This window comes from Phoxinus phoxinus (assembly GCF_949152265.1).
Source record: "Phoxinus phoxinus genome assembly, chromosome: 8".
Classification (NCBI taxonomy): domain Eukaryota; kingdom Metazoa; phylum Chordata; class Actinopteri; order Cypriniformes; family Leuciscidae; genus Phoxinus; species Phoxinus phoxinus.
The window spans coordinates 36671796-36697180 of record NC_136883.1 but is presented as its reverse complement, the minus strand read 5'-3'; the positions used below and the strand labels follow the sequence as shown (position 1 = coordinate 36697180).

Below are 25385 nucleotides of genomic sequence, written 5' to 3'. Positions count from 1 at the left end.
ATATCAATGATAATATTGTGGTCAATAAAACAAAATGCATTTGATTATAATTAACATGACAGTGTGTACAAAACTGAAGTAGCCTAAATTCACGTTTATTTTTCCGTGTCTGTCAGTCTGAGGTGTCGTTTCTATAACGCGTTGCGTCACTTGCGTCAAGTTCCTATTTTTTTACAGTCTATGTCGTGTCTTGCTGCTTCGGTCTGGACTGGATAGTAGTTATGGTGTAGTTTCTGCTGAATTGTATGAATGGAAAAGAGAAAAGTGAAGCACGCTGAGATCAGACGATGAGTGAGTGGTGAGGTCATACTTGCGGCAGGACAGTGGTGCTGTTGGGCTGGTGTGGACGAACACTGACACCCGTCTGGACCGGCGTCACACTGCTCTTGTTGGGCTGTGGAGGTTGAGTGAGAGAATGCTGGCTGTTCAGGAGAGACAGGCGCAACGCAGGGAGACTTTTCTGCAAACACAAACACAGCGTTAGACCCGATGTCAAATATGAATGGCATGATTTTATTGCCTTTTTTCCTATCACTAATGTGACCCTGGACCACAAAACCAGTCATAAGGGTCAATTTTTTGACATTGAGATGTATACATCACATGAAAGCTGAATAAATAAGCTTTCCATTGATGTGTGGTTTGTTAGGATAGGACAATTGGTCGAGATACAACTATTGAAAATCTGGAATCTGAGGAGCAAAAAAATGTAAACATTGAGAAAATCTCCTTTAAAGTTGTGCATTTATGTTCACGATTGTGCTGCATTCACTCACAAAAATACATGTTTTATATATTTACGGTAGGACATTTACTAAATATCTTCATGGAACATGATCTTAATATCCTCATGATTTTTGGCATAAAAGAAAAATGGATAATTTTGACTCATATAATGTATAGTTGGCTATTGCCACAGATATACCCGTGCGACTCCAGACTGGGTTTATGATCCAGGGTCACATATTTCACTTATCATTCAATCACGCTTTTTAAACAAGTTTATCCTGTGAAAACATGGAATGTCTATGAATGTACTATTGAAATTATAATTTAAAAACGTTTGCACATTTCTAATCGTGCTGCTTTGACTTGGACATTTTCAAATACTGAACTTCTGATATAATATTGCAAATAATCTTCTTGTAGAAGACCAGAACTTTTTATTTTCTTTGGAATAACGTGCACTGATGAATCATTCACAATAACAAAAGCATCTTATATATGTAATTCCAATTCCGTTTTAGGATATAAAGTTTTGTGTGTGTAAAACCATCATTTTTCTCACAGAGGCCGACAAAGATCATTAACCTCAGCAATCAAAGACGTCTCCCTGATGTCCCGTGAGGACGCCGCAGGCTCCCGATGTCTATTTCTGGAGGATTTTGACGTAAGCCAGCTAACGTAGCATGACAGCGCGGCCGCATTAGCGTGCCAGGTCGGACCGTGCAGGATATGACACGTATTACGCCTGGCTGGACCTACTGACCGCGAGCAACCCAAGCCATGTGTGTTAACCAGTGTTGTGTGTAACTCATTACAAGTAACTTCAGTTACGCAATCAGATTACTTTTTTCAAGTAACTAGCAAAGTAACGCATTACTTTTGAATTTACAGCAGAGTTACTTTTTCTAATAAGTAACAGAAGTTACTTTTTCCACATTTATTGATTGACAGCTCTCTCATCCTCATGTTGAGAATAACTGTGAGTAAGTGCAGAGACACATGTTGTGTGTAAACATGACGGTTATTGTCCTTCTAGACTAAATGTGAATCTCACTTGCACAAAAAATATTCAGTATTCCTCAAAATAAATAAAATTTATGAAATGCAAAATCAGAATAATACGCAAACCTCCAATAATTAAATATGTTAAATAAAACAAGTATTTGTATGCATTTAATCTCACTTAATTGACCAATGTACTCGCCACTAATCTGATGATTCAATTAAACCACAAGCAAAAATGACTTTCGATTTTTAGTTTTTATTGGTAAAGTACTGTAGTGTTAAACTTTCTTCTCCTGCATCCTATTCTTCTGTGATCCAGAATGGCAGAAGCTGAAAGGGCGGCGCCCTCTACTGTACACGTGTGAATTTGCATTTCCTTCAGACTTATTATTTAAATTTTGGTCTGAAAAGGCCTTTACATTTGCCTAAAAATAGAACTAGAAATAAAAGAAAAAACAAGCCCAGCCCAGGTGAGAAAAAGTAACGCAAAAGTAACGAAACGCATTACTTTTCTTTAAAAGCAACTAAGTAACGCAATTGACCGTTCGCAAAGACCCGCCCCCTTTAGTTACTGTTGCTATGTCCGACAAGCCACACCTCTCTCAAGCAGTGTAAAACACACCGCGGAGCAGAGAGGACACTGACAACACACTGAGAGAGGACAGACCAGCTTACTTTTGATATGAAACAAAATCTCAACTTTCAAATTTGGTCATTTTTTTAAAGAAATTTAAACATGAATACTGTTTTTTGGCTCTTTAATGTGTCTGACAGATCGCTAGAGCCTCAGTCAGGGTTCCCACGCCTCGGTTAACTTTAAATTCAAGACCTTTCAAGGACTTTCCAGGTCCAATACCCTCAAATTCAAGGACTTAAAGGTTGTATCAGTGATTTCAGGCCCAAACATAAATGATCACATTCATCTAATCTTTCCTAACGATCCGCTAGCTGCGGGGACTTAATGTGGGGACATATTTCAAGTGGGAGCAAGGTTACATCGAGTTAACTTGTAAGATACATTGTTACAGTTTTGCGTCCGTGAGCGTCACGGCAACGTACAATACAAAGTACCTCACGCGGGAAACACGACATAACGAGTAAATGCGCGTAACTAACATAAATCAAGCAGACTAGTGTGCATAGGCCACAAAGTGTTGGTGAAATAACACATTAGCGGACGGGAGGGAATAATATGGAATTTTTTCCAGAAAACTTCTTGCACAAAATAAATTCAAGCACGTTCAAGGACCTGTATGTATCTATGTGTGTTTATTTTCAAAAACTTTCCAGGGCCTTGACTTTTTTTTCTTCAGATTCACAAACTTTCAAGTATTTCAAGGACCCGTGGGAACCCTGTTAAAGCCGCTCGTGAACCGATCATCTCTTATGATCCAGGTCATTTATAGCATCAAATAAACATGAATGAACATCAGAAGGAATGTTGTTTTAACCGCGGAAATACGTCAGTACACTCCGCTTCTCAAGTTACTCTACTAACTCTCCTGGCTGCTTTTTCGGACAAAAATGGCGGATTCGGCGGATGCCGGATTATGATTGGTCAGATCACCTGTCAATCAAACTCCCTGCGAAGGGTCAATTAGTTACTTTTTAAGAGTGTAACACAAAATTTTATTACTTTTCAAAGTAACTTTCCCCAGCACGCGTGTGTGATCGTACCTTCAGGAAAGGGACCAGGTAAGGCTGCGGAGACGACTTGAGCTCGGACTGTAGCCGGCTGGTGAACTCCTCCGGGTCGATCTTTGCATCCTGAGAGGAGTGACAGCAGATGTTCATGTGTACAGCGAAAAAACATGCAGACTACAGGAAGAGGAGATGATTAGTGCAGGATGAAAACAAATGAGTTTACAGGAGTCAAATGTCATTTTCAAGTTCAAATTTATTTGTATCAGGGATGCACCAAATCCAGGATTCGGTCGAATATTGGGCTTTTTGACGGGGTTCGTTTTCTGCCAAACCTTAGAATTTTTTTACACCGAACCGAACCCTAGGCTTGCACTACGCGCTGGTCGATGTCACGCCGCCGTTGATTACGGGAAGGTGTTTACGCAGGTGGACCGTTCGAATGCAACTGTGAGAAAGTGAAAATGAAACTTGTGAGCTGAAAAAGTGTTGTTTGGCAGTTACTTTCAGTCAAAAGACGGCGATTCAAGTCGAGCTACATGGTCAATTTGCAATGAAGGAATCTACAGACAGCAGCCAAAATGCAGCAACTTCAGGTACGGCAGAGGAAGGACAGTCACAGCTAAACTTGAGTTAACCAAACCATTAGCTAGCTAATATTTTGGTTATTGATTGGATCTTGAGATGGGGTAAACATAGGCCTATGGTAATTGTCAAAATATTTTTTTCCCACTTGTCATCCTGGCATAATGTTGCCTATTGAGTGGGTGAGCCACGAACGCCGTGCTACGTGAGCTGAACTGTGACTTAAACCTATCGACCAGCTCACTTAGCACGGCGTTCGTTGCTCGACTGGTCGAGTCTGTTTTCCAAGATGGCTCCTGCCTGTATACGCGACGTGTACTGTCTTTATAAAGTATCTTCTTATTAAACGGTCTGTACACTGACACAGTTCTCAATGCTTCGGTTTGCAGTGTGAGGCTATTCTGAGCCGTGTTAGCGGTATTAACTAGCGATTTACTTTTACTTACTCTATGCCTCATATACTAGCGTTATAAGCTAATCAGTTTTTAGAGATATTAAAACACTTTACATTCGATTATAATGAAAACACATCCCAGAGAACGGTCGACTCGGTAACCATGTGTTAATTACCCCTCGGTTCATTTTTCGCCGGAATTGTCCTTTAATGAATTGAGGATTGGAGTAGGATTCGGTATTTGGTTTCGGATTAACCCCAAAAATCTGGATGGTACATCCCTAATTTGTATAGCACATTTAAAAACAACCACAGTTGACCGAAGTGATACACACAAATGAACAAATAAACAAAACCAAAAAACACAGTAGAGAATGTCACAGTAGCAAAACTCAACTCAAAATGAAAGCTAAGGACTACAGGTGGGACTTTAAAATGTCAGCAGTCCGAGCTGTTCTTATATGAGCAGGGCTACTCCAGAGATCAGGACCAGCCACTGAGAACGCTCGCTCACCTTTATTTTTAAACCTGGATCTCAGAACTGGATTTTCTAAGCAGAGGTTATATTGGGGATGCAAAATGAGGCCCTTCAAAGAAGATCAAGAGAATCTGATGTTTCTGAAGCAGAACCGGCACACGTACCAGTAAATCCTGCACCAGCGCCTTCACGTTTCGAGACGTCTCCGGGGAAGGGGAATTATGGGATGCCAACTTGATCAGCGTCGCCAAGAAGTTCTTGCACTTCTTCACGTTCTCCTGCATCTCCTGTCGAGCAGAGAGAGACTTTTACAGACATGTTGAATTAGACGAGCCTCATAATGACACATCATCACAGGCCGAGCTGAGAAGTGTGTCTTGATTTTGGACGGCTGCTCGTGTTAGTAAACAGTTTATCCGGTTCTGACTCACACACACACACACACACACACGCGCGCGCTCTGTTGTGCTTTTGTTGTCATAATCAGCGATCGGCGCTCACGGGTAAATAAAGTATTTTAATGAAATCCTCTAAATTCCATTTAAATGCTACAAAACTGTCAATCATTTGAGGTTAGAGAATGTGTCAATCAAAAGTCTGTTTTAAGGCGGGTGGCGTGTTGCGCTGATCATCTTCCTGACGCCGACACTGAACTCAAATAATACATGAATGGGTGGATCTCATTAAAACATTTCCAGGTCACACTTCACAAAGTCAAAAGGGGCTTATTTTCAGAAGTGACACTGTTCACATGTTTTTTTGGCAATTCCCATTATTCTTGATTGAATAACGTGCGATTATTTGACATATATTACTGTCAACATAAATTATCATATCAACATATCAACTATCATTATGTATTGTAGCATTTAAATAATGTATCGTTATTGTTGTCACATTATGAACAAATAATGAAACAATTTAAATGATATTTTTGGCAGTAAAGTAATGAGAGTTTGGGAAAGGAAATGCCAAGAATTGAAAATAATTAAAAATAATGCCACCATGCAAAACATATTAATAAGCTTCATTTTCAGAAGTGACACTGTGACTTCATGACAACTGAAGAACTCGAAAAGGATACGGATGATTTAATTTAGATTTTTTTAGTTTTGTTGGTAATTTCTATTATTCTTGATTGAATTAACGTGTGATTACTTGATATAAATTACTTTTGCCATAAATTAAAAGCAATACAACAAACACTATCATTATGTATCAATATTTTCTCATTTAAGTATCATTATTTTTGTCACATTATGAATAAAAATGTAAAAATAATTGAAATGCAGTTTTTTTGCAGTAAAGTAATGAGAATTTGGAAGGAAATGAACACCATAAAAAATAATGTCACCATGCAAAACATATTAATAAGCTTCATTTTCTTATTCCTTTTGATTTTGGGGTTAAATATGACCCGTACAGATTCACCTGGATATACGTGGTATAAGTTTGGTACTGGCAAAGAATTGAACACTTTTATTCATTGATGATGCATTAAATTGATCAAAAGTGACAGTAAAGACATTAATAATGTTACAAAAGCTTTACATTTCAAATCAATGCTGTTCTTTTCAGCTTTCTACTCATCAAAGAATCCTGAAAAATAAAATGTATCACAGTTTCCACAAAAATATGAAGCAGCACAACAGTTTTCAACACTGATAATAATCATAAATGTTTCTTGAGCATCAGATCATCATATTATACTGATTTCTGGAGGATCATGTGACACTGAAGACTGGAGTAATGATGCTGAAAATTCAGCTTTGATCACAGGAATAAATTACACTTTACTATATATTCACATAGAAAACAGTTATATTAAATTGTAATAATATATCACTATTTTGACTATTATGATCAAATAAATGCAGCCTCAGTGAGCAGAAGAGACTTCTTTCAAAAAAAAAATCTTACCAACCCCAAACTTTTAAACAGTAGTGTGTGTGGGAACATGCACCTCTGTGTGTTTGCGTGCAGATGTTGTCTATAGGCTGACGCTGCCACATGTGTGTCTGTCTATGTGTGAACATCCAGATGTGTTACCCTGGTGTCTGCTGGCAGCTGTGTGTCAGTATGTGTGTGTGTTTGTGAGAGAGAGAGAGAGAGAGAGAGAGAGAGAGAGAGAGAGAGAGAGAGTGAGAGTGTGTGTGTGTGTGTGTCTGTCTGTGTGTGTGTGTGTGTGTGTGTGTGTGTGTGTGTGTGTGTGTGTGTGTGTGTGTGTGTGTGTGTGTGTGTGTGTGTGTGTGTGTGTGTGTGTGTGTGTGTGTGTGTGAACATCCAGATGTGTTACCCTGGTGTCTGCTGGCAGCTGTGTGTCAGTGTGTGTGTGTGTGAGAGAGAGAGAGAGAGAGAGAGAGAGAGAGAGAGAGAGAGAGAGTGTGTGTGTGTGTATGTATGTGTGTGTGTGTGTGTGTGTGTGTGTGTGTGTGTGTGTGTGTGTGTGTGTGTGTGTGTGTGTGTGTGTGTGTGTGTGTGTGTGTGTGTGTGTGTGTGTGTGAGTGTGTGTGTGTGTGTGTGTGTGTGTGTGTGTGTGTGTTTGTTTTGCATGGCGCTTAACCAAGTCCTGACAGTTAACCAGGGACGCTTGAGGGGTCCAACAGTCACTCAGTGGAGCTGAGGAAAGGAATAGATAAAGAGAGAGAGAAACTTTGATACGGGAGGGCACACAGACCTGGGAGACGACCGGGGCTCCGGGGGCCGGGGCGGCTGCGCTCTGAGGGGCCAGTGGCATCTGAGTGAGGGACCCCTGGGGGCCCGGGGCCGGCTGGACCTGCTGGGGAGCTGTCACTGCCACGCCGGCTGCCACGGGGCCCTTCTAGAGGAGGAAGAAGCAGAGACACAGAGATAAACACAAGCTGACGTCTGCCTGCCAGCAAGGCCACAGAGAACAGGAGAGACGGCCACAGCGCGCACTGTCACATCGCGTGTCCCGAGAGAGCGCAGGACGACAGGAGAGAGAGAGAGAGAGAGAGAGAGAGAGAGAGAGAGAGAGAGAGAGAGAGAGGAGGAGAACTCGGGTCACATGATCCGCTGCACCTGACGACTCAAAGTTCTTTGTCTTTACACTCTTAAAAATTAAGGTTCTAAATTGTGACCCTGGACCACAAAACCAGTCTTTTTTTTATTATTGAGATTTATAGATAATCTGAAAGCTGAATAAATGAGCTTCCCATTGATGTGTGGTTTGTTATGATAAGACAATATTTGGCATAGATACAACTATTTGAAAATCTGGAAAAATCGTATGTATTATTTTCTTAATCTTAAAAACACTGTTGAAAAAATAAAGGTTCTAAATTGGAATCTATGATTCCGTTAAGAACTTTAACATCCATGGAACCTTAAAATATTCTTCACAACTAATAAAAATGGTTATTTTAAGATCTGATGATCACTGGAGGGTTCTTTGGGGATCCGAAAATGGTTCTTGCCTTTTTATTTTATTTTATTTTTTATAAGAGTGTATGAAAAGAAATCTAATAAATCAAGACTTTATAGATAAGCACAGGAATGCAGGAGCAGATATTTACATGCAAATACACCCAAACACATCAGATAATGTTCGGGATGTTGATCCCTACAGAGATCCAGTTGTAATAAAGCACACAATAAAGAGCAAATATTGACATTATTGTACATGTTAGGACTAGCTCTAATAAACTTTTTGACTTTTTGACCAAGATATTTCTAATACTTCTGCTGTGATGACAAAGCTACTCATTTTCAAACGTTTTTATTTATAGACACTATAGCAGTGGCAATATATTTAAATAATTAAATAAAATAATTAAATTACATAAATCCAGAGGCTTTAATATCTGAATGTTCTTCAGACTTCACTCTTCTGCAGAGAGAGAGAGTGAGTGTGTGTGTGTCTGTGTGTGTGTGAGAGTGTGTGTGTGTGTGTGTGTGTGAGAGAGAGAGAGAGAGAGAGAGAGAGAGAGAGAGAGAGAGAGTGTGTGTGTGTGTGTGTGTGTGTGTGTGTGTGTGTGTGTGTGTGTGTGTGTGTGTGTGTGTGTGTGTGTGTGTGTGTGTGTGTGTGTGTGTGTGTGAGTGAGTGAGAGAGAGGGAGAGAGTGAGTGTGTGTGTGTGTGTGTGTGTGTGTGTGTGTGTGTGTGTGTGTGTGTGTGTGTGTGTGTGTGTGTGTGTGTGTGTGTGTGTGTGTGTGTGTGTGTGTGTGTGTGTGTGAGTGAGTGAGTGAGAGAGAGGGAGAGAGTGTGTGTGTGTGTGTGTGTGTGTGTGTGTGTGTGTGTGTGTGTGTGTGTGAGAGAGAGTGTGTGTGTGTGTGTGTGTGTGTGTGTGTGTGTGTGAGAGAGAGAGAGAGAGAGAGAGAGAGAGAGAGAGAGAGAGTGTGTGTGTGTGTGTGTGTGTGTGTGTGTGTGTGTGTGTGTGAGTGAGTGAGAGAGAGGGAGAGAGTGTGTGTGTGTGTGTGTGTGTGTGTGTGTGTGTGTGTGTGTGTGTGTGTGTGTGTGTGTGTGTGTGTGTGAGAGAGAGAGAGAGAGAGAGAGAGAGAGAGAGAGAGAGAGAGGACAGGACTGGTGCTCACAGCGGGGCCGGTTGCGGTGCTGGTCTGGGCCGGTGAACTGGACTGGACCAGTTTAGTTTGAGCCGTGGGAGCGGGACGAATCGCCTGAGTGCTAACAGGAGACTGCAGGGAGGAGAGGAGCGAGAGAAGGAGAACATAAAGAAAGGAGAGAGAGAGAGAGAGAGAGAGAGAGAGGATTGAGAGCAGCGTTACAGAGTAAAAGATGAATTATCAGATTTGAGAAACAGAGCACTAGTGGGCGAGTAACTTCATGACACTAGAGCTTTGACAGAGTTTTGTTTAGTACTGAGTGAACTAGAAAGACTCAATCATGACAACCCTGAAAATAAATTGAGTAAGTTATTGAATATGGCAATGTGAATGTATTTGGTCACTCCGCTGTAAGATTTGCTGCATAAACAGACATGAATCCTGTATCAGATCTACAGGTGGAGCTGGGGAGGTGGAGGGGTTCAGAGGAACTGCAGGACTAGCTTACAGCAAACAATCAACCAGACTATTTAAATGTTGAGCAAGCAATCTCATTGGCTGCAGGATCAGCGAGGCCAATCAGCTCGTGCCATGCGGTGATCATGTGATTGCTTGTAGATTGCATGTAAAGGACCAATCAGCTTGCGCCATCTAGAGTTTCATGATGTTTCTTCAACAAAATGTATAGCATAATCTTGATTATCACGTGTTTTTCCCCTTGAAAAATCATGTTTGCAATAATAAACTTAAAGTGGACGTCTATGGGGTCAGCATTCTGGAGAATTTCTTTTCAGAATCAGGAATTTTCTTTAGAAATTTTTGTCCCGTTTTTAGGTGGGAGTGAATGGAATTAATGAGCTGTGTTTATTGAAGATTAAATACACTAGAGTCACTCAGTTTTTTATACTCTCTATTTCAGAGTACTTGCATTTTAATTATGTATTGGTATATAAAGACAGTTGAAACAAATTTGAATAAAAGTTTTTTTAGACAATTCTGACCTACCCTACCTAACCTAAAAAATAAAAAAATCCTTTAATCCTCCCTGGTTCTACTCTGAGCAATGCCTGAACTTTGTATGTTGAGCACTTCTTGCTTGTTTTTGCCTTTTCACGATGACTCGCTTGCTGTAGTCCTCATTTGTAAGTTGCTTTGGACAAAGGCGTCTGCTAAATGACTAAATGTAAACCTTCAATCCTTTAAACTATATAAGTCAGGGCCACAATGAGAGGGACTGGTACAGAAAGGAGAGGAGCCACAGTTTAACAGCTCTGAGGATTCGAGGGCAGATGCTCGTCCCTGAGCTCCCACAGAGAGAGAGACGCGGAAGAGCTCGCGGCCGCGCGCGAACACACACACACACACACACACACACGTGCGCGCACACTGACAGCGACGCCATCAGAACGAGTACTTTGCGCTGACAGTAGAGTTGGCTTTTAAAGCTCAGGCAGTTGGAGGATAAATGATTAAACGCTTTCGGAGGGAAAGAGGAACGTCTTCCGCTCGCAGGATGACTGACAGCAGGATGAAGGAGACGCCGGGGAACACACACACCCTCACCTCAGACACACACTCACCTCAGACACACACACGCGACACTAGCCGCGTTTCCATTACCCTTCAAATTGCGCAAATTGAAATTGCGAATTGAAAATACGCTCAATGGAAACACGTCAATTTCGCAAAAACTCTCGTTTATCGCAAACAAGTTTTTACGCTCGCATGAGGAGGTTTTTCAGCCAATTCGAAAAAGGAATATTTCGCAAAACTGCAATGGAAACAGTTTTTGCGCATTTACAGTCACCTGACTTAGAAGACGCGGTGTGTTTGGGGTCCGTGTACGCAAATAATAATAATTATCATCATTATTATAACATTTACTAGGCTACATATTTAGATGACGCTTTTATCCAAAAAAGGAACAAAGCAATTCGTCAAATGTCATTCATAATACGGGTTAGACAATAATAATACAGAGCTGAGATTATCACAAATAAACACAATATTTTGACGCATATCTAAGGGTATGTGTGGAGTGTGGAGCGCGCACTACATGGCACGGAGGCGCGGGCGTGAACACTTGCATTTTCCCAGTGAAACAACTTAATATAGCCTACTCTATAATTTCTGGTCATACAGAAAATAATACATTATTTTCAACTACTTTTATTTGTGTAAACAATAACAAGAAAATGTTGTGCTTTTGTAAAATAAAATAAAACAATCAGGCGCGTTTTCATGATCTCCCTGAACTGGAGCGCGAGAACTGAAACAAAATATAGCCTATGTAGCTAAAGCTTGAAATGTCCACTTTAAAACGAACAAATTCGAATCGAAAGCTAATACATTTTGTTCTGATTAAGTAATCCGTATGAAAGGTGCATTTCTCTCTAAAAGAGCATCTGCTTAACAGCGGAGATGGAGATGTTTTTAGCCGAGTTAGAAAACAATAGTTTAATAATATTAATGGCTCTTCTTATTCAGCACTGCGGGGAAAATGTCAATTCCAGGTTCTAATTTGGCCTTAGAAAACCAGTAAAATCGACAAGTTTTCCATATTAATTTGTGAATATTTTACATGTTTAATAAAGGGGAAAAAAGTCATTAAACAAACATCTGAAAATTCGTCGATATTTACTTTTTTTGCGCAGCAGTTGGTGTAGCCAGTTTAAATTAAAATTGTGGTGTTCAACTTTGCGTTTTAAAAAGACAACCGTTTATTTTTCGTTTTTCAATTACGGGTTTAAAAAGGAAAAAACGAATGGACACAAAAGTAGCCTACATGGATCGTTTGGAATAGGAGACAGAGTTCTTTATTAAATTAATAAAAGAAACAATAATTAGCCTATAGGAATACTGGATTCTAAACTTCAGAGAAATGCCACAATCAAAACCTCAGAGCAGAAATGAGGGTGAAACACCCAGAAACTCCTTATATTTCGTTTGGAATATAAGGGTCTTTCCCTGCCATTAATGCTTGGATAACACGTACGTCTCCCTCCATTAATAATAATAATGTCTAATGCGGCTGTGATATTATATAAACCAACGTCCGCTGCCGTGATTTTTAGAATGACTTATCGCGAGAGAAAAAAGGACGTTTTAGTCGCATAACATCGGTTAATGGAAACGCCGTCATTTCGCAATAGTTTTGTATCGATATTTAGATAAAAGCGCAAAACATTTGCGCAAATCTGTAATGGAAACGCGGCTAGTGACTGACTGTCCTGAACACAGTTTATCTGGGAAAAACATTACCGCAGTAAATGTGAATTTTTGCACAGTTAAGAGGCAAAATGAACCTTTGGTCTAATTACACATTGTTACCTAGTCAACCGTTATCTGAGATTTGTTTTCATGATTATCGAATGTAAATGGTTTTATCTCTAAAAACAGTTTAGCCTATAACGCTAGTATATAGGGCATTGAGTAATGACAAATACAAATCGCTTGTTAATACCACTAACAAGGTTCAAAATAGCCCCACACTAACACGGTAGCATAATGAGGGTCCCTACCTTCAAACCGAAGCATTGAGAACTTTGTCAGTGTCCAGACAGTTTAATAAGAAGATATTTTATACATACAGTCAACTTCACGAATACAAGCAGAAGCCATCTTTGAAAAACAGACTCTATCAAATCGATCTACGAACGCCGCTGGACCATTATGAGATTCTACACAGTTCAGCGCACTTGGCTCGGCGTTCATAGATAGATCCCTATATACTAGCGTTATATTAGCGTTATACTAGCGTTATAGGCTAAACTGTTTTTAGAGATAAAACTATTTACATTCGATAATCATGAAAACAAATCTCAGATAACGGTTGACTATGTAACAATGTGTAATTAGACCAAAGGTTCATTTTGCGCCGTAGTTCTCCTTTAAGTTAGCTTCTAAAGTAAAACTGCAGTATCAAGAAGGCCTGTTAACCAGTACTGCCATTAAAAAGTAGGCTAGAATAACTGAAAGGATTTTACTGTAGTAATAAATACTGTCACTATGATATTTTGGCTGAAACTGTGATAACTGTGGTAAACTTTAACAACTGTATGAAGAGTGACATCTAACACTAGATGAGTCAAGCTTGATGACAAACTTTAATGCTTGACAAAGCAGGGTCAATTAAAATAAAAAACTGAAAATTTAAAATAACTTTGAAAAGCTTGAAATCTGAAGTTTTACTCAGAGAAAGTGAAAATTAAATTTCTAGCATGTTGCTAGCATGATACAAGTTGCTAGCATGTTAACATGTTGCTAACAAGATTAACATGTTACTGGCATTCTGTTATCATGATTATCATGTTGCTATCATGTTTTAACATGTTTGCTAACATGTTGATAACATGATTTAGTTCATTGTTATAATGTTGTTAACATGATTGACATGTTAACATATTCTTAACATAATTAGCATATTGCTAGCATGTGGTTAGCATGATATTAACATTATTAGCATGTTGCTAACATATTATTAGCATTATTAACATGTTGTTAGCATGATTAACATGTTGTTAGCATGATTAACATGTTGTTAGCATGATTAACATGTTGCTAACGTGTGGTTAACATTATTAGCATTTTGCTATCATGTTGTTACCTTGAATAGCATGTTGCTAACATGTTTTAACACGTTGCTAGCATGTTTTAGTATGTTGCTATCATTGTTACCAAGTTTTAACATGTTGTTAGCAAGATTCGCATTTTGTTAGCATATTTTTAACATGTTGTTACGTCATTAGCATGTTGCTAGCATGCTTTAACATGTTGTCCTAGGATAGTCAGCTTAAATACTCTATAAATCTTATTGTACAAAAGTCTTGAGTCTTGATGGGACTTTTCATAGTTTTGATCGTCTGTTTAACGAATAAGCCTTAATTGTAGATATTGTTGGCTTGACAAACCCAACATAACTATATAGTGTGTGATTAGATTTAAAGCAATTTTATTTTAATGGTTGGCTATAAAATAAATCCTCTTTATTTTCTCTGCATTTCTCATCTCATCTGTCTTGTTTCTAATCAACTTTTTTAAAATGTATACTGGCTCTGTGACAAACTTATGTTCCTCTACAATTGCAAGTCACTTTGGACAAAGGTGTCTGCTAAATGCACAAATGTTAATGTAATGTGAAAACATACTCATTTGCTAAATATTAGAAATGAAATGTTTTGTTTTTAAAAACTTCTGAATGGCCTGATTTATTATTAGACTAACATCAGTGTTGTTGAGTTCAAACATCGAGCCACTCGTAAACCCGGGCGCCTGGCGCCATCTGGTGGCCATGAGTGAACATTACACTGACAAACTGATTTGATCATTATTATATTAATTAGCCATTATTATAGGCATTGCCTTTTAGTAAAATATTGCACAACATATTGCAATATAAAAAAAGGCAAATATAATCTTTATGTGGCCATATACTGTAAATATATACTTACATAAATATTAAATTCCATATTAAGTAATTATAACGTTCAATAATTAGTATGGACAACTATTATAGAAGTAAAAAATACTGTTCAAATTTAGTTTTGTCAGTCTATGAAAAGAGTTTCAAAAAAACATCCATCAAACCCAGACGAACAACTTTACTGGCTGGAATATTCTGAATATTGATATTAAATATGTGAACAGAAAAACACTAGAGAATAGCTAACTGAATTTTCCTGTGGACTGAAGAAAGAGGAATTATTAAATCTGCATCCATGAGAAGAAATTAAATCATTTTAAAAGCTTCATTAATTTACTGAAGGCTGATCTCAGGTTGTAATAACTAAAGTTCGCCACTAGATGTCAGCAGTGCATGTGTCCATCCATCACTGCCCCTGACGATCAAGATTCACTCCGAGAAACCGACAGAATGTTTAACGCAATAAGTTTTAGTTTACAGATGGTCAGTGTGGAAATCATTTTTGCTTACTGATGTTTCCAATTTGGTGCAAATTTTGCACATGAAAATAGTGAAAGTTGAGTTTCTGAATTGGTAAACCGAAAACCCGTGTTATATTTTTAAAAGATGTGAAGCAACTCTCCGGTAGGATAAGGACACGTTTTATTAATATTGTTTATAACGAGAATGATACTGGATTTAACATTAATACTGGATGAAGTATCATGATCTGTGTTTCTCCTGGACTTTTACAGGCCAAATGCTTCACAACATTGTGTTTTCTGCTTATATGAAACCAAATAATAAAGTGTCTAGTGTGCAAAAGTGCTCGGTATCTGTGGACTGGTTATTAATTATTAATTGATCAATTTACCTGCTATAGAGAGCCTAAGCCCCTCCCCTTCCGGTGGACCACCATGGGACATTATTTCGGAAAAATATTGTATTGTAGTCAATGGCGAGAGACAACAAATATTTTGATCTCGTTTGAATTGTTCCCTGAATTACACATATGATGTTTGTTAATTTAAAAGATACATTTTAAAGTCAAGAAAGTCACAGTTTGATGTAAAACTGTTGAGGTATAAGACTGAACATACGTAATTACAAAGACTACAAACCCAAAAAGCGCACATGTGACGTCATATCTTTTCTCTCAATGAATGAAACTGAAGCTAACTTTACTGAAACTAACTTTACTGAAGCTAACTTTACTGAAGCTAACTTTACTGAAGCTGACTTTACTGAAGCTAACTTTACTGAAGCTGACTTTACTGAAGCTAACTTTACTGAAGCTGACTTTACTGAAGCTAACTTTACTGAAGCTGACTTTACTGAAGCTAACTTTACTGAAGCTGACTTTACTGAAGCTAACTTTACTGAAGCTGACTTTACTGAAGCTAACTTTACTGAAGCTAACTTTACTGAAGCTAACTTTACTGAAGCTAACTTTACTGAAGCTGACTTTAGTGAAGCTGACTTTACTGAAACTAACTTTACTGAAGCTAACTTTACTGAAGCTGACTTTACTGAAACTAACTTTACTGAAGCTAACTTTACTGAAGCTAACTTTACTGAAACTAACTTTACTGAAACTAACTTTACTGAAGCTAACTTTACTGAAGCTAACTTTACTGAAGCTAACTTTACTGAAGCTAATTTTACTGAAGCTGACTTTACTGAAGCTAACTTTACTGAAGCTGACTTTACTGAAGCTGACTTTACTGAAGCTGACTTTACTGAAGCTGACTTTACTGAAGCTAACTTTACTGAAGCTAACTTTACTGAAGCTGACTTTACTGAAGCTAACTTTACTGAAGCTGACTTTACTGAAGCTAACTTTACTGAAGCTGACTTTACTGAAGCTAACTTTACTGAAGCTAACTTTACTGAAGCTAACTTTACTGAAGCTAACTTTACTGAAGCTGACTTTACTGAAGCTAACTTTACTGAAGCTAACTTTACTGAAGCTAACTTTACTGAAGCTAACTTTACTGAAGCTAACTTTACTGAAACTAACTTTACTGAAGCTGACTTTACTGAAGCTGACTTTACTGAAACTAACTTTACTGAAGCTAACTTTACTGAAGCTGACTTTACTGAAACTAACTTTACTGAAACTAACTTTACTGAAGCTAACTTTACTGAAGCTAACTTTACTGAAGCTAACTTTACTGAAGCTGACTTTACTGAAACTAACTTTACTGAAGCTAACTTTACTGAAGCTAACTTTACTGAAGCTGACTTTACTGAAGCTGACTTTACTGAAGCTGACTTTACTGAAGCTAACTTTACTGAAGCTGACTTTACTGAAACTAACTTTACTGAAACTAACTTTACTGAAGCTAACTTTACTGAAGCTGACTTTACTGAAGCTAACTTTACTGAAGCTAACTTTACTGAAGCTGACTTTACTGAAGCTGACTTTACTGAAGCTGACTTTACTGAAGCTGACTTTACTGAAGCTGACTTTACTGAAGCTGACTTTACTGAAGCTAACTTTACTGAAGCTGACTTTACTGAAGCTGACTTTACTGAAGCTGACTTTACTGAAGCTGACTTTACTGAAGCTGACTTTACTGAAGCTGACTTTACTGAAGCTAACTTTACTGAAGCTAACTTTACTGAAGCTGACTTTACTGAAGCTAACTTTACTGAAGCTAACTTTACTGAAGCTGACTTTACTGAAGCTGACTTTACTGAAGCTAACTTTACTGAAGCTGACTTTACAGAAGCTGACTTTACTGAAGCTGACTTTACTGAAACTAACTTTACTGAAGCTGACTTTACTGAAGCTAACTTTACTGAAGCTGACTTTACTGAAACTAACTTTACTGAAGCTGACTTTACTGAAGCTAACTTTACTGAAGCTGACTTTACAGAAGCTGACTTTACTGAAGCTGACTTTACTGAAGCTAACTTTACTGAAGCTGACTTTACTGAAGCTGACTTTACTGAAGCTGACTTTACTGAAACTAACTTTACTGAAGCTGACTTTACTGAAGCTAACTTTACTGAAGCTGACTTTACTGAAGCTGACTTTACTGAAGCTAACTTTACTGAAGCTGACTTTACTGAAGCTAACTTTACTGAAGCTGACTTTACTGAAACTAACTTTACTGAAACTAACTTTACTGAAGCTAACTTTACTGAAACTAACTTTACTGAAGCTAACTTTACTGAAGCTAACTTTACTGAAACTAACTTTACTGAAGCTGACTTTACTGAAGCTGACTTTACTGAAGCTAACTTTACTGAAGCTAACTTTACTGAAGCTGACTTTACTGAAGCTGACTTTACTGAAGCTGACTTACTGAAGCTGACTTTACTGAAGCTAACTTTACTGAAGCTGACTTTACTGAAGCTAACTTTACTGAAGCTAACTTTACTGAAGCTAACTTTACTGAAGCTGACTTTACTGAAGCTAACTTTACTGAAGCTAACTTTACTGAAGCTGACTTTACAGAAGCTGACTTTACTGAAGCTGACTTTACTGAAGCTGACTTTACAGAAGCTAACTTTACTGAAGCTGACTTTACTGAAGCTGACTTTACTGAAGCTAACTTTACTGAAGCTGACTTTACTGAAGCTAACTCTACTGAAGCTGACTTTACTGAAGCTAACTTTACTGAAGCTAACTTTACTGAAGCTGACTTTACAGAAGCTGACTTTACTGAAGCTGACTTTACTGAAGCTAACTTTACTGAAGCTGACTTTACTGAAGCTAACTCTACTGAAGCTGACTTTACTGAAGCTGACTTTACTGAAGCTGACTTTACTGAAGCTGACTTTACTGAAGCTAACTTTACAGAAGCTGACTTTACTGAAGCTAACTTTACTGAAGCTGACTTTACTAAAGCTAACTTTACTGAAGCTGACTTTACAGAAGCTGACTTTACTGAAGCTGACTTTACTGAAGCTAACTTTACTGAAGCTGACTTTACTGAAGCTAACTTTACTGAAGCTGACTTTACTGAAGCTAACTTTACTGAAGCTGACTTTACTAAAGCTAACTTTACTGAAGCTGACTTTACAGAAGCTGACTTTACTGAAGCTAACTTTACTGAAGCTAACTTTACTGAAGCTGACTTTACTGAAGCTAACTTTACTGAAGCTGACTTTACTAAAGCTAACTTTACTGAAGCTGACTTTACAGAAGCTGACTTTACTGAAGCTAACTTTACTGAAGCTGACTTTACTGAAGCTAACTCTACTGAAGCTGACTTTACAGAAGCTAACTTTACTGAAGCTGACTTTACTGAAGCTGACTTTACTGAAGCTGACTTTACTGAAGCTGACTTTACTGAAGCTAACTTTACTGAAGCTGACTTTACAGAAGCTAACTTTACTGAAGCTGACTTTACTGAAGCTGACTTTACTGAAGCTGACTTTACTGAAGCTGACTTTACTGAAGCTAACTTTACTGAAGCTAACTCTACTGAAGCTAACTTTACTGAAGCTAACTTTACTGAAGCTAACTTTACTGAAGCTAACTTGACTGAAGCTAACTTTACTGAAGCTGACTTTACTGAAGCTAACTTTACTGAAGCTGACTTTACTGAAGCTAACTTTACTGAAGCTAACTTTACTGAAGCTAACTTTACTGAAGCTGACTTTACTGAAGCTAACTTTACTGAAGCTGACTTTACTGAAGCTAACTTTACTGAAGCTAACTTTACTGAAGCTAACTCTACTGAAGCTAACTTTACTGAAGCTAACTTTACTGAAGCTAACTTTACTGAAGCTAACTTTACTGAAGCTAACTTTACTGAAGCTGACTTTACTGAAGCTAACTTTACTGAAGCTGACTTTACTGAAGCTAACTTTACTGAAGCTAACTTTACTGAAGCTAACTTTACTGAAGCTGACTTTACTGAAGCTAACTTTACTGAAGCTGACTTTACTGAACCTAACTTTACTGAAGCTGACTTTACTGAAGCTAACTTTACTGAAGCTAACTTTACTGAAGCTAACTTTACTGAAGCTAACTTTACTGAAGCTGACTTTACTGAAGCTAACTTTACTGAAGCTAACTTTACTGAAGCTGACTTTACTGAAGCTAACTTTACTGAAGCTAACTTTACTGAAGCTGACTTTACTGAAGCTAACTTTACTGAAGCTGACTTTACTGAAGCTAACTTTACTGAAGCTAACTTTACTGAAGCTAACTTTACTGAAGCTAACTTTACTGAAGCTAACTTTACTGAAGCTGACTTTACTGAAGCTAACTTTACTGAAGCTAACTTTACTGAAGCTGACTTTACTGAAGCTAACTTTACTGAAGCTGACTTTACTGAAGCTAACTTTACTGAAGCTAACTTTACTGAAGCTAACTTTACTGAAGCTGACTTTACTGAAGCTAACTTTACTGAAGCTGACTTTACTGAACCTAACTTTACTGAAGCTGACTTTACTGAAGCTAACTTTACTGAAGCTAACTTTACTGAAGCTAACTTTACTGAAGCTGACTTTACTGAAGCTAACTTTACTGAAGCTGACTTTACTGAAGCTAACTTTACTGAAGCTAACTTTACTGAAGCTAACTTTACTGAAGCTAACGCCTGTCATGTTTTCTATAGTCTTACGTTATAATCGTGACGTTGCGCCGTCATGCCGGAGTGTGTTGTACCAGACTGCACACACACGAGCAACGGTGACGTACAGTGCGACACGAGAGATGAAGTTCATTGAGCGATTTCCACATAAAACTAAACGTTACTCTTCTGTTTTATGACAAACTGAGACTTTCTTGACTTTCATAATTATCTTTTAAATGAACAAACATCATATGTGTAATTCAGGACACAGTTCAGACGGAATAAAAAGATAAGTTGTCGCTCGCCATTGACTACCATACATGTTTTTTCTGAAATAAGGTCCCATGAGCCGGAAGCGGAGGGGCGGGGCTTAGGCTTCTTTATTACATATTTCCTGGGAGAAGCATCTTATCAACATTTTTCGTTTGACCCCTTGGTGACCCCTGCTGGGGGTCGTGACCTGCTGCTCTAGATCCACACACTACTGGATCATCGTGATGTTTTTACCTTTCCCCAAAGATACATTCATAAATAATAATAAAAAGAGAGTTAATTATAATGAATGATGTTGACTCTCAATATATAACATATAACATGTAACATGTTCAATCTCTCAGCATATTCAGGGATATCAGTGACATTTCGTGGTATTAAATAAGTAATAAAGTTAGTATTAAACATAATTATTAAATTCAATAAGTTTGTCTGAACGCATCCGGTCTGACTTCAAACTGCTTGATGTCAGTTCAGTTTTACAAAAGGATGTTTAATAATAAAACTGTAAAACAATTGACTTTAAAGTGCACCTGTTATGCTTTTTCGGACGTGACGTAATAAAGCTGTTTGTGAATGTAAAAGTTCTGCAAAGTTTAGATGCAAAGTTGTTCTCTCCTAAAAGGAAAAAGCGAAAGTTAAAAAGTAAAAGTAAAAAGAAAGAATAGATTCTGAAGTGCCAGAAACCAGTCGTCAGTAGTTCCAGTAAACCTACATAACAATATAACTTATTAGCATAATTGGTCCGATGGGGTCGTGACCCTGAAGGTGGCAGTGCTGGTGTGTGTGTGTGTGTGTGTGTGTGATACCTGTGGGGTCGTGACCCTGAAGGTGGCAGTGCTGGTGTGTGTGTGTGTGTGTGTGTGTGTGTGTGTGTGTGTGTGTGTGTGTGTGGTACCTGTGGGGTCGTGACCCTGAAGGTGGCAGTGCTGGTGTGTGTGTGTGTGTGTGTGTGTGTGTGTGTGTGTGTGTGTGTGTGTGTGTGTGTGGTACCTGTGGGGTCGTGACCCTGAAGGTGGCAGTGCTAGTGTGTGTGTGTGTGTGTTTGTGTGTGTGTGTGTGTGTGTGTGTGTGTGTGTGTGGTACCTGTGGGGTCGTGACCCTGAAGGTGGCAGTGCTGGTGTGTGTGTGTGTGTGTGTGTGTGTGTGTGTGTGTGTGTGTGGTACCTGTGGGGTCGTGACCCTGAAGGTGGCAGTGCTGGTGTGTGTGTGTGTGTGTGTGTGTGTGTGTGTGTGTGTGTGTGTGTGTGTGTGTGTGTGTGTGTGTGTGTGTGTGTGTGTGTGTGTGTGTGTGTGTGTGTGTGTGTGTGTGTGTGTGTGTGTGTGTGGTACCTGTGGGGTCGTGACCCTGAAGGTGGCGGTGCTGGTGGGTGTGGAGGGTCTTGGGGAGATGCTGTTCTGGGCCTGTGCCTGAGCCAGAGCCTGTTGAGGAACCATCACCAGCTGACCCATCTCTGTGCGGACCAGCACCATCCCTCAAACACACACACACAACATCAGTTATTCACCGCTGACCGGGACACTCACACACACTCAATCACTAAATATACAGCACTGCATCACGAAGAGCATCAATGCACGAAACAAAGTTACGATCAACAGCTGAAGCTTTTGGAGATATTGCATAATCTGTGTGATGTCTTTATGTGCAGCATTTCCCTCCAGATAACATGTGAAAAATAGCATTCGGGGAAATGACAGGAAATTATTTTAATAAGTTGACAGTGTGTATTGTGAAATGCTAAACATCATCTTTTGTAATTATTATGCATGGAAATACTATTATTTTAAAGAATAAATGCAATACTGTACTGCCAATTATCACACAACTAGTAAACTCTGTTGACTAAACATGGAGAAAACGTGAATACAATACGAAAAATACAATTTCAATACTTCTATAATACTGATTCTTTTACATTTTTATGTTAGAAATTCATTGAAAATAAAAAAAATTTTTTGATTTTTTAAACACATTTTAAGCGCTTTAAATTAACATTATGTAACATTACTGACATTATGAAATGTGCTATATACTGTAAATAATCTTTCCTTTGACATGCTATATGTAAAGTTTTTTTATAAAACAAAAGCAACGACTCGTTTAACAGCATATCACAGATTACACACATAATTAAACTCACACCATTAAAACAACGATCAGACTCGGAGCTGAGATGCAGTTTAAATGTATTATTTTTCTATTATTTTTAGGGCTGTTAAACGATTAATCCCGATAATCATCCAAAATAAAAGTTTGTGTTTAATAACATAATATGTGTGTGTACTGTGTATAATTATTTTGTAAATATAAATACACACATGTGCATGTATATATTTTAGAAATATTTGCATGTATATAGATTTATATATAATTTATATTAAATATAAATATTTAATATATAAATAAATAAATAAAAATTCTTAAATATATACATGCACGTGTGTGTATTTATATATACAAAATAATTATACACAGTACACACACACATATTATGTAAACAACTTTTATTTTGGATGCGATTAATCGTTTCACAGCCATAATTATTTTATCTTGTATCTATTCCTGTGAAGCGCTTTGAGATGCGACTTTAAAGGCGCTACAGAAAATAAAGTTTATTATTATTATATTATTATTTACATTCACTTGTTTCATAACTAGTGCTGTAAACACTCAGTCTGAGAATCTAAGATAGTAATGATAGGCTTAATATTTACTGAGCAGCAAAAGAACTGTTGTTTCATGATGAATCATACTTCATAATTAAAATCTAAACTCAGTCTATGAATACGGTAGACTAGAAACTGTAATCTGTGAAAGTTGTAAGATATCTTGTGATTTACTCATTATTGACTCCAAACATCCAAACACATGTGAAAAGTTCAGCTTCACCGAATAACAAAAACTCCAGCCTGGTTTTTACAGATCTGGGCTTGTGACTGAAAGATTTAAAACGGTTTAATGTTTGAATCTCATCCATAATCTTATTTTTCACCTCTGTTCATTTGGAGATGAGAGTAAAGTTATTAAAGTTGCATTAAAACTCATAAATGTGATGACTTGTATACCAGCATCATCTGGTGAGAAGCTTGTTCATACTGAAATCATAACATACATCATGGAGAATATTATTGGTCACGCATAAAAATGTTATTTCATACAAAAATATTATATTACATAACAAAACATCAAAGCAAGCATCATTGTAAAGAAAGACGGCACAAACAAACTTATCAAGCAAAACATCTTTTTTTTCAAAATTTAGTCAAGCAAGAATGACATTTACTATTTATAATTGTAACTTAAGTGTCTAAACACTTTTTGGCCACTGAATATATCATACTGAATAATTTATTTATTTATTTTATTTATTGATTTAAAAAAGAATTGCAAATAAAGTAAATTGCAAAAAAAAAATAAAGCAATAAGTCTTTAAAAGTCAAAGTTTAAAGGTCTTTAAAATGTTCAACGCGGGACAGTGGACAGGCCAGGCTGCATCATCGCGAAATTTAACCCTTGACAATTTTAAAATTCAAGCTCATTTTGTTCCTCGTGCTGTGTGGATATTTTGCGTGCGCAAACATATAGTGAGTTATCCTCTAGTCGGTTAAGTCTTAAGTGAACGTAAACAGCTGAGAAAGTAAAGGCATGTGTAACAGTGTCAGGATATTAGATCCGTGCAGTCGCTCTTAAAGTGACAGTAGCCTAATATTCCTGCGGCTGTCTGTGTTTTTAATGCTAATCAAACAACACTCTTGACTTAATAACTGTTGTAACTTTGAAATAAGTTGAAATACTAAATAACTAAAACCCAAAATAAAACATTATTATTATCCTTTAATAAGGATTAATAAGAATCTTTAGTTTAAACAGTGAAGAGTTATTTTACATTTGTGACCCTGGACTGGAGTCGCACGGGTATATCTGTGGCAATAGCAACTATACAGTGTATGGGTCAAAATTATCAATTTTTCTTTTATGCCAAAAATCATTAGGATATTAAGATCATGTTCCATGAAGATATTTAGTAAATGTCCGACCGTAAATATATAAAACATGTATTTTTGTGAGTGAATGCAGCACAATCGTGAACATAAATGCACAACTTTAAAGGAGATTTTCTCAATGTTTACATTTTTTTGCTCCTCAGATTCCAGATTTTCAATAGTTGTGTCTCGACCAAATATTGTCATATCCTAACAAACCACACATCAATGGAAAGATTATTTATTTAGCTTTCATGTGATGTATAAATCTCAATTTCAGAAAATTGACCCATGTGACTGGTGGTTATGTGGTCCAGGGTCACATTTGATTAATTAAATGACTGTACCTGAAAACTACTGTCGGATCTACCTGAAAAGCATTGTTTATTTAATTTGTATCTTTGTTATATTGTATTTATTGTGTGCTTATAACTTGATTATTTGTACTTATTGTATTGCTTGTCTTTTTAGGCTAGTAGTTTTATCTGTGGCATCAAAATTGCAATTGAGAATTGGGAATTTTCACTGGTGTCTAAAATGTTGGTGCCAAAACTGTTTTAAAAAAAACTATTTCATGGACTGTAAAAAATATGTATGGTCGGTACATTATTTTAAGTCACTGTGTGTGTGCTGTGGCAAAAAGTTAGTTTTAGGCCCTGTGTATACACCTGCAGTCAAATGTTCAGACACACTTGACATCATTTATGTTTCTCGTGATGTTAGAAAAGCTTAAAGATGCTTAAAAGACGAATTATAGCAGATAGTGAAGGAAGAGCATCAACAAGTGCTGCTAACAGAAGGCACCTGATGAATGTCTACAGTGACCAACAAGAAGT

The 25385-nt window shown here is 37.6% G+C and overlaps 1 protein-coding gene across 3 annotated transcripts in view; it reads right to left on the bottom strand.

The window, feature by feature from the left end:
* Positions 1-25385, bottom strand: part of LOC307002874 (transcription initiation factor TFIID subunit 4) — a 108731-nt gene that overhangs the window by 82292 nt on the left and 1054 nt on the right. For 2 of the 3 annotated variants that reach the window (XM_079620816.1, XM_079620818.1), the window contains exons 2-7: positions 21895-22037; positions 9382-9483; positions 7507-7650; positions 4994-5116; positions 3409-3498; positions 311-460 (exon numbers count right to left, since the gene is read on the bottom strand). In XM_079620816.1, the coding sequence (XP_079476942.1) occupies positions 311-460; positions 3409-3498; positions 4994-5116; positions 7507-7650; positions 9382-9483; positions 21895-22037 (752 nt within the window). The remainder of the gene's footprint in view (positions 1-310; positions 461-3408; positions 3499-4993; positions 5117-7506; positions 7651-9381; positions 9484-21894; positions 22038-25385) is intronic. The other variant, XM_079620817.1, reaches the window with a different exon arrangement.